The sequence below is a fragment of the Sinocyclocheilus rhinocerous genome, unplaced genomic scaffold (assembly GCF_001515625.1).
Source record: "Sinocyclocheilus rhinocerous isolate Xijiao unplaced genomic scaffold, SAMN03320098_v1.1 scaffold1933, whole genome shotgun sequence".
NCBI classification, from domain to species: domain Eukaryota; kingdom Metazoa; phylum Chordata; class Actinopteri; order Cypriniformes; family Cyprinidae; genus Sinocyclocheilus; species Sinocyclocheilus rhinocerous.
The window spans coordinates 65,742-82,753 of NW_015665830.1; the positions used below are offsets into that span (position 1 = coordinate 65,742).

Genomic DNA, 17,012 nt, shown 5'->3' on the forward strand with positions numbered 1-17,012 from the left:
GCAAGAAGCAAGTCATTTGTAATTTTAACAAGTGCAGTTTCTGTGCTATGGTGGGACCTGAAGCCTGACTGAAATTCTTCATAGAGATCTCTTTTTTTTGCAGGAAGGAGCGCAATTGAGCAGACACAACTTTTTCTAAAATTTTAGACATAAAAGGAAGATTTGAGATGGGTCTGTAATTTGCCAGTTTACTGGGATCTAGTTGTGGTTTCTTAATAAGAGGCTTAATAACCGCTAGCTTGAATGGTTTTGGGACGTGAAAAACACCATGGACAGATGGCCAGTCCGTCATACAAATTCATATTCACTCTCCCTTACAGTCTCCGGTTCACCTGTCCTGTATGTCTCTTGATTGTGGGATAAACCCAGAGGAAATCGACATCAAAACGGAGAGAACATGCAAACTCCACACAGAAAGACTCCTGGAGCAGCTGGGACTCCAAAACTGCACATAACTCATTATACTAGACATGCTGTTGATGGTGGTTTTGTCCTTTTTTTTCACTAGTAAGTTTTGTAAATGTTGATGGGTTTTTGTTTTTGGTATGTAAAGAACTAGGGGGGAAATGCTGCTTATCTTATTTATTCTTTGTGCTGCAATACAGTCAGTAAAAGGAAAAGATGTTATTCTTATCCTATAATGAAATACTAATTGACAATTCATTCAAACTTCAAAGTACATAGTCACTGTTAGTGTTTTTTAGATCAGTGTGTTATGAATGAAATTGATGTTTTCTGAATGAGAATTGTTGCCAATGTTATGGTGAAACAAGCATATTTTGAGACATATATGAAGTGCTTTGTTTTGTTGAGTGAGTTTTGGAGGTGAGATCAACTGTTTGGCCAAGATTCATGTTGGTAATGCAGACTGTATGAACAGTTTTGAAAATGTGGCTTCAGTATTGAACAATGCTTTTTAGTAACTGAAAAAAAAACTGTAATGCAGCCTAACAATCCTTTAACGGATTTGAATATTAGAAATGTGTTAGTGTGTTACGTGTAAGCCAGGTTGAAGAGATGGGTGTTTAATCTAGATTTAAACTGACAGAGTGTGTCTGCCTCCCGAACAATGTTCGGTAGGTTATTCCAGAGTTTGGGCACTAAATAGGAAAAGGATCTGCCGCCCGCAGTTGATTTTGATATTCTAGGTATTATCAGATTGCTAGAGTTTTGAGAACGCAGCGGACGTGGAGGACTATAATATGATAAGAGCTTGCTCAAGTACTGAGGTGCTAAACCATTCAGGGCTTTATAAGTAATAAGCAAGATTTTAAAATCTATATGATGTTTAATAGGGAGCCAGTGCAGTGTTGACAGAACCGGGCTAATATGGTCATACTTCCTAATAACATTTCTTTAACTACATTTTTGCAAAACTCCTATAAACATACCTACTTCTATATAATTAATTGCTGTTACTGCCAAAACATCCAATTTTATTATTTTCCCCAAACTAATAGTTAATTAATAAGAGACTTATTTTCATGTGGCTCCATGATACTATGATGGTTAAAATCATAGATATATACACAGATGAATTAACATTTCTGCATTTGACATTAAGAGCATCGGTCGTAATTTATATATATTTATAAGACAGAAAAATTTGGTTTTACGAATACTTGAGATGTGGTTTTCAAAATTAAAGATTTGACCATATTAAACAGCATTCTAGGTTATGTGCGGATATTTGTTTTTTTAAACCTGTTTTTTTTTCAGGATTTAGTTGTAGGAATTACTAGTCATCAGATTTTTTATATGTCAACTATGCAGTCTGTTAGTTTTGCAAATTGGTATGTTTCATCAGGCTGTGAAGAAAATTTAGAGCTGAGTTTCAGCACAAGAGTGAAAGCTAACCTGATGATATCTCCCAAGGGTAACATGCACTGGGTGAAAAGAAACGGTCCTAGTACTGAGCCTTGTGGTACTCCATACTGCACTTGGGATCGATATGATACCTTTAAGGTGTAGAAATAAGAGACAGACCTTGTTTTTGAATGGTACCATACACAAGTAATTTTATTCATTTAAAAGTGGTTACCTCCTGAATTTTACAGCATCTGTTTACAGTAACAGACATGTTTTAATTATTCGTTTAATACATTGATCTCCCTTTTACTGCCTTCATCAAAACAGCAGGAATTTCACTGTAGGAGGTGTGTTTTAGTGAAGGACATATTCACTCCTGAGGGCAAACCATGAGCTGAGGAGCCACTCTGGAGCATGAATTTCTCTAGCGGCAGGTATTTGTTATGCATGAAGGACTTTAAATGTCTTTTAAGTTCGGTCATTTGGCTGAAACTTCTCCCGCATGGAGCGCAGTGATACGGCTTCACTTCACTGTGAACGAGCTCATGCTTTTTCAGGCTTCCTAGCAAATTAAAACCTTTCCCACACTGAGGACAGATGAATGCCTTCTGATTAGAGTGAGTTTTTAAGTGAATCTGTAAGTTTCCGCTGATTGCAAAAGTTTTCCCGCACTCCTGGCATGTAAAAGGCTTCTCTTGAGTGTGAACTCTCATGTGCCCTGTAAGGCCTCCTTTTTGTCGAAAACTCCTCTCACACTGAGTGCACTTGAACGGCTTCTCTCCTGTGTGGATTCTTATGTGTTCTGTAAGGCTTGCTCTTTGTTTAAACCCATTTCCACAGTACTTGCATGTGAAAGGTCTCTCTCCAGTGTGAATTCTCATGTGATCCTTCAGGCTTCCCTTACATGTGAAACTCTTTCCACACTGACCGCAGGTGCACGACTTTCTAGCTCCAGTTCTCGGAGTTCTTTTTTGTGACACATTCTTTTTAGAAGATTTTTCATGCAGTTCTTCACTTTCCTCTTCAGCGTCACTCAGTTCTTCACTTTCTTCTTCAAGTTCACTCTGTTCTTCGGTTTCCTCTTCCACTTCCATCAGGTCTGAAAGGAACAAATTAAATGTACTTTTTAAAAAAAAACAATCAATTAAATTGAAAAGAAAAGTGAAATAAGAAATAAAAGTGACCCCTATTTAATATAAATTTTATATCATCATGTATATGCTAAAGGCTCATTTTATCACAACTCTAATACTTATTATTATCCTTATTATAATATTTCCTGGGTTTTGTCTCCACAACATGAAAATAGTGCAAAATACTGGATCAATTAACCATAATAACAATAAAGGTTGATAGTGGCTTTGGTAAGACAGAAATGTTTCAGAAACAGTAATGCTTTGCTACACAATGTGTGTTCAAGACAAATGCTGTGTGATTACACAATATGTGTGCACCGTCATAAGGAGTTATGCAATTACCTCTAACTTGTACTTGTTTGGGCAGAAATGTTAATGTTCCAGGTTAAGATGAGTGAAGACGCCCTCTTAAAGTGACAGTTCACCCAAAAACTTACCCTCATATTGTTACAAAGTTTTGAACACAAAAAAGAAGATATTTTGAAGATTGTTGCTGATAGATGTTGACTTCCATAGTTTGAAAATACTATAGAGGTAAATGGGGACCAGAACTTGTTTGATTACCAACATTCTTCAAAACATCTTCTTTTATGTTCAACAGACATCAGAAAGACATCCAGGTTTGGAACGACATAAGGGAGAGTGAATAACAGAGATTACCTTTCTGAGTGAACTACCCCTTTAAGAACAATGTGCATTTACTTTTACATTGTAACATATTTAGATGTAAGTTTAGCATGTACAGGATCATGATGATCAGTCAATGTGTTATTAAATAAAGAGAAACATTTGCTAATTTAGTTGTAAAAGTAATATTTGCATTTAAAGTGTCATTCATGTAAAATACTAAATCAACTGTTCTATTTAAAATTGTGTTTTGATTATTTAGCTGATAATAATAATAATAAAAATAACTGACTGACAGACAAAGCTGAATCCCAGAAAAAGAGACTATTTTTGAAAAGCAAATTTATTCTATGAATATTTACATATTTAATTACCTATATATTATTTGAAAATATATCATAATAGCAAGACTATGAATGCATATTGAATTATTTCACTCAGTTAACCTAAAAAAGTGACGATTTCTGAAATTGAATTCATGGAAATACTGAATAATAACCCCATTGATTACAAAAAGTATTACATTTAGTATTAATGCCACTCAGATCCTTCAGTGCCCATTCTGGCGACCCATCTTACCCCAAGGTTCTCTGTTTATCTTTTTACTTCTAAAACTATTTTCTTTCTCCACAAATCTAAAACATTAATGTGTCCACAAGTCCCTCATTAACAAATAGTCACAAAAAACTTGGATATTCAACATGTTTCAGCTGCCTAAATCACAAATGTTGATGAAATGACCAAATTTAAATAGCGCAGCCATTGATAAAAAGTGTTGGGATGATTTTGTGCTATGGCATGCATGTGTAGACTTCATTTGATGTAGATGTGAAAATAAATAGATGTAAAAACTGTAGCATGTTCATATTTATTAACATACTGTTAAAATCATACCATCCCTCTTAAATTAGTTGCACATATAAAACACATACGTGAGGTTATTCATGGTGAGTTGCATGTAAATGATCGTCGGACATCTGTACAGTGGTCTGCAATAATCACAATGTATTAACATCATATTTTGTGTGTCCATTGTCTCCAAAAAAACTGTGCGAGCAAACGGAAGGGATCGTGCAAGTTACACGTGGACTTGAATATGTTAGATAAGGATCTGCGCTATTATTGCTGCACTGTTTCTGCAAACACACCGATACAAAGATATAATGCTGGAAATCCCTGTTGGACACACAGTAATACGAGTTAATATAGATCACTGTTAACATCACAGACCTCTCTGCTCGTCGGGGTCTTTCTCTCCGTGTGTTTCTGCATCTCTCGCGTCTTCTCTCTCGTCTTTAAGAAACTCCATCGTTACGGTAGATTCAGTCGTTACTCCGGGACTCGCTGCTTCTTGTTTTGCGTTGTTTGGCGGCTGATCGAGCGCTTTCTTCAGCGGAATGATCAGGATGTGTGTGTGTGTGTGTGTGCGTGTGTGTGTGTGTGTCGGATGGCTGTGGGAGTGGCTGACTGAAGATCTGGCTCTTTGTGAACGCAAACAGTCCGAGGCTGCGCATTATGATAGAGACCAACGCAGTGTTGGACAGAAGCGAAGCACATTTACTCGAGTCTTGTACTTAAGTACACTGTTTGAGTATCTGTAGGCTATACTTTACTTGACTATTATTTTTCTGGAAACTGATGACTTTTAACTTCACTACATTTGAAAGACAAATATTGTACTTTTCACTCCACTACATTTCTATCAAGGTCCTCGAAGTAGAAAGTCATGTAGCAGCTCTGAAAGTCAGTGGGGGATTGTTTCTTCTGTAAAACCTGACTTTTCCCAGACAGCATATCAGTAATCACTCTTGTAGGGTTACCTGAAGTGATTCCCCAGCATTTTTTTAACACTGACCAGTTGCAAATGTGATATTTATTACAGTTCAATAATAAGGAGTTAATATTGTGGTATATATTAGACACAATATTGTCTGATTTTGCTAAATTGTGTAAATGAAAATATTATCTATAAAGCCACAGAAGAACTGTTGTGCGTCTCCTAACAAAACACAGTAGGTGTTTGACTGAAGCACTGCAGACCGTAGTACCGCCAGAGCGATGATGGCAAATTAATCTGACTGCTTTGCTTCTTTTGTTAAAGCAGTGTTGCTGTTGTAAACTTATACAGCTACAGTTGTGTTGCTGGGTTTTAAAGCAGGTTTGATTTTTTTTATTTACAGCAATTTCACTGTTCACTGGGTTTAGAATGTGGATGAATGGCTGCATGTAGATGTGTGAGATCACCACCATGCTGCTTTTGTGGGGGTGGGTAGGGGTGTTAATTTTTTATTTTTTTTTGTCAACTTACTTGTTTCATCTCTATAGGTTTTAAACATTCTAAAAGCTCTTTATTCCAAAGATATACTACAAGCTAGTTAGTGTATTCAGTAGGTGTAGTGTATTCTAAGTTACTTCAGAGGCATAAGGTATTATAACCGGGACTAAACGTCAAGAAAGATTTATTGCTTTGACCTTGTGACCTTACCCCTCCCCCCACGCAGACCACCCACGTCACGACCGTGCTGACCCTGTGACCTCCTGTGAGGAAATATGATGTTTGTACAACTCTGTCCAATATTAAAGTCCTGAGGAATGTTTTTGAATGTTTAATGCACATTTTGAACTCCCACATCTGGGGCCCATCTGCCGTCCACATGCTCAGGAATCCGGTTGCATTTTTGGTCTCTCTCTCTCTCTCACACACACACACACACACACAGTGGCTGTGTCCGAAATGGCATACTTCTCTACTATATAGTAGGCAAAAAGCAGTAGGCGAGCAAATAAGTATGTTTGAATCCTCAGTATTCATAAAAGAGTAGGCGAAAATTGCACTAATTCTCGCTAGATTCGGACGTATACATACTTAAGTTGCGTCCAAATATGCATACGTACCTACTATATAGAAGGAGTAAAGAGTATGTGAAGAAAGAAGTACGTTTGAAACCACAGTATTCATAAAAGAGTAGGCGAGAAATCCCCGGATGTCCTACTGCTTCAGCCCAGATTCTGAAGTGCTCATCGATGGATACTCTTCTATCCCAGAAGCCCACGCGAGAGGATACGTCATCATCGAACGTGACGGAGAACAGCGACGAGCGTGTTTACAAATGTGAGGTTCCCTGTGTTAAAATCATATTTGTTAAGCTACTGTAAAACTGTTCAATTGCTGAAGGTGTAAGACGCTAGACAGTATAGTATATTTGTGATTTTGCTGTAAAAACTTGTTTTATTATGTATAGCGAACAGCAGAGCTCCAGTAAGCACACGTATGTCACCAAAGTGCATTTACATAAACCTTGTACATCTTAAAGATGATTGAATGTCTATTTAATATGTGACAGGAAAATGTTCTAACAGAATTGCAGATGAGCACATCACAACATGAACAGACATCTGAGCGAGTGATGTATGTGTGCTATTATACTAGAATTCACTGTCAACACTGCTTTAGATGAATGTAAGTAATGTTAATAAACAAATCTACATAGAGTAACTAAACATATGTTATCTATTTTATTTGTCCGTTAGTACTGTTGATAAATCGTGGAGCACTTGTAAATGCAGTATAGAGCAGATAAATCACAGCGATGACTGACTCTTGTCTGATGTTACAGGAACAGATGAGACACACGTGTTTATCTGCTGCAGAGAGACTGATGAAGCAATGCTGCCATCAAAGGCTCTCAGTGAGTATACTACAGACATCAATAAAACATCTTTTAAATCTTAAGTTGTAGTTTATTTTAATTATTGTCATTTTAATTCTTGATCGCTGTACATTTGATGCAGAGCTTTTGTGGTGAAGCAGGTGACGGTGGCATTTGTGTAAAAAAAAAGGAAAACCTGAAACATCTATCTATCTAGCCATATCTCCATCCATCCATCCATCCATCCATATCTATCTATACATCCATCCATCCATCCATCCATCCATCCATCCATCCATCTATCTATCTATACATCCATGCATCTATCCATATCTCCATCCATCCATCCATCCATCCATCCATCTATCTATCTATCTATCTTACAGTATATATATATTAAGATACCAGAATGTACATGTATAGGTTTTACAGATGCTTGATGATATAGGTAAAATATATTGTGGAAAAATGTATATGAAGTTATTTAATAAGCTTTCTCAGATCACCTGTGTTTCATATCTCTGTCAGCAGCTGCCATTAGAAATGTTCTTGGAACTTCTCTGTTCTGTTGACAGAGTTTTTTTCTGTCGCTCCTGAAATCACAGTTTGTATCAATATTATCTATCTATCTATCTATACATCCATGCATCTATCCATATCTCCATCCATCCATCCATCCATCCATCCATCCATATCTATCTATACATCCATCCATCCATCCATCCATCCATCTATCTATCTATCTATCTATCTATCTATTATATGAAGTTATTTAATAAGCTTTCTCAGATCACCTGTGTTTCATATCTCTGTCAGCAGCTGCCATTAGAAATGTTCTTGGAACTTCTCTGTTCTGTTGACAGAGTTTTTTTCTGTCGCTCCTGAAATCACAGTTTGTATCAATATTTTAGAATGAAAGAACATAACGTGTTTGAAATAGTTTCAGCCCATTTTAGTCCATGTAAGTGACATCGCCGATTAACCGTACAGTGCATTCTTTTAGGTTAAATTTATACAGAATTATACAGAAATACTTTGACGACAGACTTTGCTCAGGTATTTCAGAACGACCAGAACAATATATAGATGCTGTGAACGAGATCGGTCCGCTGTTAGGCAGTTATCCCGTCTCATAGCGCAGAGTCACATGACTTTTTCGATGTGCATGGAGGAATTTATTCAGTAAATGAGTTTCCATCGTAGCTTATGCACATTTATCTATCTATACATCCATGCATCTATCCATGCATCTATCCATCCATCCATCCATCTATCTCAGGGGTAGGCAAGTTCGGTCCTAGAGAGCCGCAGTCCTGCAGAGTTCAGCTCCAACCCTAATCAGACACACCTGAACAAGCTAATCAATGTCTTCAGGGTTACTAAGGCTATAGGCAGGTGAACAATATATAGATGCTGTGAACGAGATCGGTCCGCTGTTAGGCAGTTATCCCGTCTCATAGCGCAGAGTCACATGACTTTTTCGATGTGCATGGAGGAATTTATTCAGTAAATGAGTTTCCATCGTAGCTTATGCACATTTTTTCTTATCGGATAAAAAGTTTGTCCTACTCAATTGTGCGGATACGTTTTTTATGCGCATTTTTAGAATCTATGCGCATCTTGGCGTTTCCATCCAGCGTTTTTTTATGCAAAATTCCAAAATGTGTATAAAAATAGGTGATGGAAACATAGCTGTAGGACTGGAAATGATCAAAGACTTTTGCTTTCCTGTCTGAAACCTATCTTCCATAACAAAAGGCCCTTTGGCGTTCCTGACGACACAGAGATCAAGGCCTGTAGCACATCATGTGTATTCATCGGGGGGCTGCTGATCGTCACAGCTTGTGCACAGTGAGAGGAGCTGTAGCCTGCTGATTGGTCAGTTTGAATGTCTCATGTTTGGTTTTTAGTCACATGGTCGAGGACGGGATAAAAGAAGACACATCCACACACACACTGCCGTCTGCACATGTGGAATCAATTAAAATACTCCTGCTTTAGTTACATTTAAACCCTATTTCTCAAAAAAAGCATGACAAACATATTTGTCAGCGTGGAAGAATCTGCCAGATACGACTTAAACTGAATGCATCTTCTGTGTTTCACATTCATCTGTTTGAATAGTGTGCATGTAAATGATTCACAACAACACCGAAGGCATTTTTCTCTTCTGTGTGAAAATAAAAATATTTATACCTTATTTCATTGCATGTGACCCAATCATTAAAAGCATTCCTGTATAAGTGTACACGGATTGTGTGCGTGACCGTGAAGCACACTCGAGGAGGAACATGTGCGTCACAGATGTGACCGGATGTCAAAGGTCAAAGGTGAGAGGCCAGCATCCATCAAGCGTTCCCTGTGTTTAGTGTGGTTTTGTTCTGTTCGCTCTTGTTAGGCTGTGTGTTCACTCCGCTGAGCTTCAGTCTTCATTCAGCGGCCGTTGTGTTTGTAAATCTGTTGTGTTTCTCTCTTCCCTCTTTGAATTTTCTTTATGTGTTTGTTTAATAAATCTTCTTCTGCTCATCTGTGCCATCCTAACACATGATCAGTTATGACTTGACTAGTTTGGGTGACATTAATGCATGTTTTAATGTGTATCTGTCTCTCTTGATTTCTGATCTCAGCCTGTGTGAACTGACTCTTTGTTTCGGGCATGATGTTGTTTGTGTTGCTGGAGTGAGCGAGGCAGTGTTACTCCTCCTCCACCCCAGACTGGAGAGGAATGGTTTGCATTCACACCAGTGACCATAAACCGTCTCCTGAGCTCACATGGTGCACACAGGGCAAAGTTGACTTTGAATCTTAATTATTACTGTGTAATTCACCTCGCTTCATAACAAACAAAGTAGAGATGTGGATGTCAGTGTGAGGAAGCGGTGTCTCGATGGACTTTTATGTTGAAGTGTTTCCTGTCCGGCTGCCATGTTTGTAGTCCATTGTAGTTTCTGATGTTGATCAGTCCTGAATGTTCCAGGAGCCTGATGTATAAACGTTGCATATGCACAAAATGGGCATGAAATGTGCGTACGCAATTTTCCACGCACATATCCGGATTTATACAAAATAAACTAGGCGTAAATATGTGCGCACCGTACGGACACTCTAGACTCTAGACCATGCGTACGCACCCTTTCTGCATTAACTGCTCAGACTAGTCTAAGCAGTTAATGCAGCCGGTCTGTGCCGGAGCTGGAGAGCAGGTCACATCTGTTCCTCTGACCTCTGACCTCTGTATGGGCTGTTCTTCTGTGAGGGATTTTCACTTCCCGTGTTTGTCACAAACGTTTTTCCTAAAGTGAATTTTTGTGATGGTAATAAAAATGTTTCTCTTTTTGGGGAAAAATTAGATAAGCCTTAGGATGTAGAGCATAAGCTAGCTATGAGCAAAATAACTATATTATAAATATAAAGAGAAATGGACCATCTCTGAATTGGTGTGAGGTGTCCCAGTCTGAGCAGCGGCTGTTCCCAGCTGAAAATAAAGTGCACTTCAATGCACTAAAAAATAATTAAATACCAGCAAGTACATTTGTAGAACATTCTTCTTTTTTTGTGCTAAATATTTTTTTTTTATTTATACACTATAAATACACTAATTAAAAGAATATTTATACTTCAGTATTACTTCAGCACAATTGCAAAAGTATACTAAGTACTGGCAATACCACTGATATTTACATTGATTTTTAGTGCATTGAAATAAAGTACTCTACCGCAAAAAATATACAGATGACTTTTTAGCGTGCTTTGATTGATTTAAAAATTAGTTCAATGTTAGTACACTTTTATATAGTTATCCAAAGTTAAAAATTAAATTGACTTTATTTAACATATATTAGTAATGTAAGTACATTTTCCCAACTGTGCTACTTAAATAGATTTAATATAAATACACTAATTGATTTTAAGTGTAGTCAGATAAAGAACCAGAAGTGTTTTATAATTGCATTGCTTAAAAGTGTGCTACGATCGCTTTACATACAATTTTAGTGGATTTGTATATATACTATCACTAAGTTCTATTTGGATTTTCATGAAAAATACCGTAGAAATGTATTACTTAAGTAAAACCCTGTTGTCACACAGTCCCACTGCTTGAACTTGGTTTGCACCGTTTTCACTGTTTAGTTAGTTGCCATGGTTTCTGATTTGAGTTTTTCTTTAGGTTCAGGTGTGTCTTGTTAAATTTTTTTACTTTTATTTATATAGCGCTTTATACAATACTGATGGTATCAAAGCAGCTTTACATTGTGAACAGGAAAATAGTTAGTCTATAATGCAAGAGTACGATAACAAACAGTCATTTTCCAGCTAAAGTCAAGCGTCCCCAACTAAACAAGCCAGAGGAACCAAAACCCCATCGGTGACAGAAATGGAGAAGAAACCTTGGGAGAAACCAGGCTCAGTCGGGGGCCAGTTCTCCTCTGGCCAGACGAAACCAGCATGATGTGGTTTAATTCCAGGCTGCAGCACAGGTCAGATTGTGTAGAGGACTCGTCTGGTTCCTGTGGTCTTGTGCCGATTATCCTCATTTGGTCCAGGCCCGGATTGGCTAAGGAGGATTCCTTGCTCAAAAAAAAAAAGAGCTAAAAATGGATAATATAAAGTGCAAAGGTGGTGCTGAAAAGGCTAGAATAAAAAAAGAGAAAGCTCTCGAAACTGATGCGGCCAAATGTACTAAGCTGAGTACATTTTTCCGTAAAACCAGCGAGAGTACAAATGAAGACGATGAGACGGTAAGCTAACGTTATGCTAGTGCAAAACAACGTTGTCTGCAAACCACCGTTCATGTTTATGTATCAAACTTTTTCTTGCAGCTCTTCAGCAGCAGCCTCTAGTCCAGTTTGCTGCTAACAGTGAAGAGCCAAGCTCAGCAACGTTACCAAGCACCAGCCATGAGCCCAACACCAGAATGGCCAGGTAGGATTGTCACTGAGTGAATATAAGAATTAGAACAATTAATATTAATGAAGAGCATGGTGTACACCTGCTCAATGAAAAATGCCCCGAGATAATGAATGATACCAGATGATTCAGCAGCACTACATTAATGAAACTGACTTGACTCGATCAGAAAGCTTTGTAAAAAGGGAGATTTGTTTTGTGATGAGAAATATGGCCATTTTAAAATTTCATTTAGTGTCAGAAGCAGAGCCAGGATCCAGTTGTATGAAGCAAGAGACTGATGCTCTCACTGTAGAAGACACAGGTAAGCTGTTGTACCACAGCGTGTGAATAAGCAAACATGATCACATTAGTTACAATATAACAACTTTCTATGCCCAAGTGTTACTGGTGACCCATTATGTTTTTAATCAAAAGATAGTGAATATACAAAGCCCACGATTGAAAGAGAATAGGATAAAAGTCATATGAAATAAGCCTGCATATTTTGCCATTTGGAAATTTTAATTTGCTTTGATTTAATTGAATTTGAACGTGCTTTCCATGTCAAATATGCTAAAGCTTACAGAATGCTTTTTATAGTGATTAAATACAGGTGCACTGAAGTCTAGGGATCCAGAAGGAAGTGTGAAAGGGAGAGCAGAGTCTACTCAGAGACAGATGAACGAACCCAGAACCCAGAACCACTAGCTAGGAACAAGCTAGATGAAGAGGATTCTGTTCATAGTCTTGATTACTTTGCTCGACCTCAGTCACGGGATATACATACATTTTTTTCTTATCATCCTCAACAAACCCCAAATGTTCCTATACCAAAGGTTTTCAATAGCAAAGATGGAACAAACCGCAAGTGGCTGACTTGCTGTGAAGAAAAAACCCAGTCTCTGTTCTGTTCTGTTTGTTTGGCATTTGCACCATTGGTAAGTGATGGCCCTTTCATAAAGGGAGGCATGAAAGACTGGAAACACATTCACCAAAGAAGTAAGACACACAGAGATAGTGCAGATGCATGCTTTCTGAAAATGCAAAAGGCAGATGTGAAAAGCCTGTTGACTGGCAGCCAAATGTGATTGCGTGCTGAGCAAGGGAAAAAGAAACGTCAGGTGATGGAGCGCATAGTGGACGTTGTTAAAGTCATAGGCAAATGTGGCCTTAGCTACAGGAGAGATAAAGAAGAGGCAGGTTATAGCTTACAGAACCTTGCTGTTAATCATGGTAACGTCCTGGAGCTGATTCTACTCTTGAGTAGACATGACATTTGCCTCCAACAGCATGTTAACACTTAACAGCAAACAGCAGCATGAAACTGGTGCAAAAGGCAGAAGCGCACTAGTTACTCTGCTGTCAAAAGAAGCATTGAATGAAGTTGCTGATGTCATTAGCCAACTGATAAAGGTGAAAACAGCAGAAGAAGTGAGACAAGCTGGCATGTGTTCAGTCCAAATTACCTCAACGCAAGATATCAGCTCCAAAGACCAGTGTTCAATCCTACTTAGATATGTACCAGATGTCATTCAAGAAAGACTGATTGCTGTGGTGGACTGCGAGTCATCTACTGGCCAGACTTTTGTAGAGCTTCTGAAAAAAGTGCTACTGGACATTAATATTGACATTGGAGCATGTGTGGGCAACTCAACAGATGGTGCCGCTAATATGCAGGGACAGTTTAGGGGGGTTTCTACACTCCTTATGACTTTATGACTTGTGCTTATGACTTTAGACACCATTGTAGATGACAGTACACAAAAGCCAACTGTGAGGGCCAAGGCAAAGGGATTCATAGAAGGCCTTTTGAAGAATGAGACAGTGCTCGCTGCTCAACTCTTCCTTCACATTGTTGAGCTTACATCCCCCTTTCAGAATACTTACAGACAAGGGGAATGGCTATCATCACAGCTCAACGCGTCAAAGCAGCTTTACAAAAAAGGGAAATAGTGTTTAGTAGGCTTGATAATAGAGTACTTGATTGTACTATTTAAAGACACCATAAACAGTTATGTATACAGCGGGTTGTAACGAACTCAGTCCACTGAAGGCGAGAGTAGTGAAGAACCCAAGTGCAATTTATTTACAGTGTGATCCAAACATCCAAACAATAATCCGAGACTTGACTTGACTTGACATGAACAGACTTGACTTGACGAGGCATGAACAGACTTGACATGAACAGACTAGACTCACCAACAGCGGGATAAATACATTCAATACACGACGACAGACAATGGCAACATGATGGCTACTTATAGGAAACAAGAGGGTCACATGACAAGAACAAACCAATGGGAAACAAGACACATGACTAAAACAACCAATCAGAACATGACACATACACAAGGCTGAGATACATGAGGGCAAGGGAAGCATGACACAAACAGCATAAAACAATTACAAAATAAAAGACATGGAAACATGAACAAGACAAAACCCAAACACCACATTACACGGGTAAAATAAGTATGGAACACGTCACCATTTTTCTCAGCAAATATATTTCTAAAGGTGCCGTTGACATGAAATGTTCCCCAGATGTCAGTAACAACCCAAGTAATCCATACATACAAAGACAACAAAAACAGATAAGTTTAGAAATTAAGTTCTGTGTAATAAAATGGAACGACCCAGGGAAAAAGTACTGAACACATGAAGAAAGGGAGGTGAAAAAGGCATGGAAAGCCAAGACACCAGCAGAAATCTATCAGTAATTAGAAAGCAATCCTGCCCTCGTCAGTGGAAATTAATATCAGCTGGTTCCCAACACCTACAGTACCAGGATGATGAAGATGAAACAAGGCTGGAGCGAGACAATGATCCCAAACACAGCCGAGGAAACTCTCGATTGGTTTCAGAGAAATAAAATAAAGCTGCTAGAACGGCCAGCCAATCACATGACTTGAATCCAATAGAAAATAAGAACTAAAGGTCAGAGTTCATAGAGAGGCCCACAGAAGCTTCAAGATTTGGAGACTCTGTGGAAGAATGGGCCAAACTCACACCTGAGCAATGCATGCCATAGTTTCTCCAGACAGCTGTCATTGCCAACAAAGGCTTCTGCCTCCGAGAGGATTATTAGTGCTCTCCTGCCCAGCCTCCAAGATCTGAATGCATCCAGAGTGAGGAAAACAGCTCAGAAAATCACTCTGGATCCCTCACATCCGATAACTTGGATGTGGATTCTTGAACCTTTGCCGTCGCAAATACCAGGACAGCCAGGCACAAGAACAGTATAACATGACATGAATAGACATGAAGAGGCAAAAACAATGGATTTAAAAAATTTTAATAAAAATCACCAATCAATTTCAACAGGACATTTCCATAAACTGGTTTTCCCATTAAACACAATGTTATCTATACACTGTACCTAATTTGCATATTAATGCGCTGTTGGGACAGCATGTTGAAAAAAATAAGTGTAATAATGGGAGTAATATTTGGCCAAATTTTCATAATAATATCTAATATTTCATAAGAATATTGATAGATAATTTATTTTCCTATTCATTTGTTGTGTCTCCCAAAATGCATAATAAACATGCTTTTAGTCCTGCTGTCCTCTACAGTGGACATGCATGAGATCAATATCTGTTTCATAACAGGAAGTCATATTTGGGTTTGAAACCCCTTAAAATTTTCCTCAGATGCTGATTAATGACAAACAATTAGAAAATGAGTCAGATTTAAATGATAATTACAAAATATTATCATATTTCCATAAGGATGTACAATTTTATCACTAAATTAATGTCAGCCATTTTTAAAGACCAAGCAGAGTTCATGGTGAAACCTCCACATGTTTGGTATCTCTGGAAAGCCCTGAATGTGCTCTGTACAGGACATCCAGACCTAAAACTGTGGCATGTGAGGTCTCAGAGAAATTCACTAAAATATAATGTCCACTACAGAGACAAACCCCCCATAGCCGGGTCTCAGGAGGATATGGCTAGTTTGAGCAGCTTCTCTGAAGATGACGGGCGGATTTGATGCGCTATGGCGGAGGAGAGGCTCATGAATATTAAGCGCGTAATGGCACGTTCATCCTGTAGTCCTTACCGATTGGTTGACAGGCAAGACATTTGTTATCGAGCGCACGTCAGCTGACCAATCAGCGCGAAGGCTTGGCTTATGAATATTAATTAGATATCGTGACCGAACGCTCTAGTAGACTTTCTACGCAACTGCAGTCCGACTTATTAATATTCATGATCAAACTGTATTCTCCGCGGTGTGATTGGTGCAGTGCCGCGGGACCTCGGCGGAGCTCCGTCTCTGATTGGTCGCGTCCTGCGCCGATTGCTCGACAGCGTTGCATCGTAATTAGTGCGGCTGCGTTGCAGGGCGATTAATTTGTCATTGGAGAGAAAGACTATAGGATGAAATAGCGTGACATACAGATGTGTCCATTCCGACAATAACACGACTCTCTTTGTTTATTTTCCAGCATCAGTAGCGGGATTATAGGTGTTGCGGCGCAGGTGCAGCAGGATAACGGTGAGGATGAATGATGTCAGGTCATGTGGAGGCGATGGGCCGCGGCGATCGTGGCGTATCAGATCATTTACATCCCTTACAAATACAGCTACATGCTTATATCATCCATACGAGTACAGTTATATATCCCTTATTAAGGCATCTGCAGCCTTTATGTAATTCTCCGTATAAATGCATCTGCATCTCTTATGTCATCCGTGTGAATAGATACATGCAGGCCTACAGCTCTTATGATGCATGTTTAAAAAACATAAATGTGTAGTAACACAATGCCGATGAAATGAGTGACGCTGAGGAGCTGCTGTTGCTCTGTCAGTCAGTGTTTGCGGATGTAAAAGCAATTGCGCAATGTTTGTGTGTGTGTGTGTGTGTGTGTGTGTGTGTCTGTGTGTGT

General features: G+C 38.7%; 2 protein-coding genes across 2 annotated transcripts in view; one reads left to right on the forward strand and one right to left on the reverse strand.

Moving 5' to 3' along the window:
* Window positions 1–1,986: 1,986 nt before the first annotated feature.
* LOC107731586 (gastrula zinc finger protein XlCGF7.1-like) lies at window positions 1,987–5,051 on the reverse strand. The gene is made up of 2 exons (XM_016542706.1): window positions 4,803–5,051; window positions 1,987–2,908 (listed from the first exon to the last, which is right to left on the reverse strand). Exons 1-2 carry the CDS (start codon window positions 4,879–4,881, stop codon window positions 2,145–2,147), a joined length of 843 nt encoding a protein of 280 aa, XP_016398192.1. The 5' UTR covers window positions 4,882–5,051; the 3' UTR covers window positions 1,987–2,144.
* Window positions 5,052–6,596: 1,545 nt separating this feature from the next.
* LOC107731583 (dynamin-3-like) overlaps window positions 6,597–17,012 on the forward strand; it is a 39,397-nt gene continuing 28,981 nt past the window's right edge. Inside the window, exons 1-4 of the mRNA XM_016542703.1 lie at window positions 6,597–6,684; window positions 6,815–6,831; window positions 7,125–7,129; window positions 12,454–12,456. Of these exons, the coding sequence (XP_016398189.1) occupies window positions 6,597–6,684; window positions 6,815–6,831; window positions 7,125–7,129; window positions 12,454–12,456 (113 nt within the window). The remainder of the gene's footprint in view (window positions 6,685–6,814; window positions 6,832–7,124; window positions 7,130–12,453; window positions 12,457–17,012) is intronic.

Coding starts and splice junctions, on each gene's coding strand:
- LOC107731586 (XM_016542706.1), bottom strand. CDS start 4,881: ATGGAGTTTCTTAAAGACGAGAGAGAAGACGCGAGAGATGCAGAAACA. Junction 2,909..4,802: donor AGACCCCGACGAGCAGAGAG/GTCTGTGATGTT, acceptor TGTTCCTTTCAG/ACCTGATGGAAGTGGAAGAG.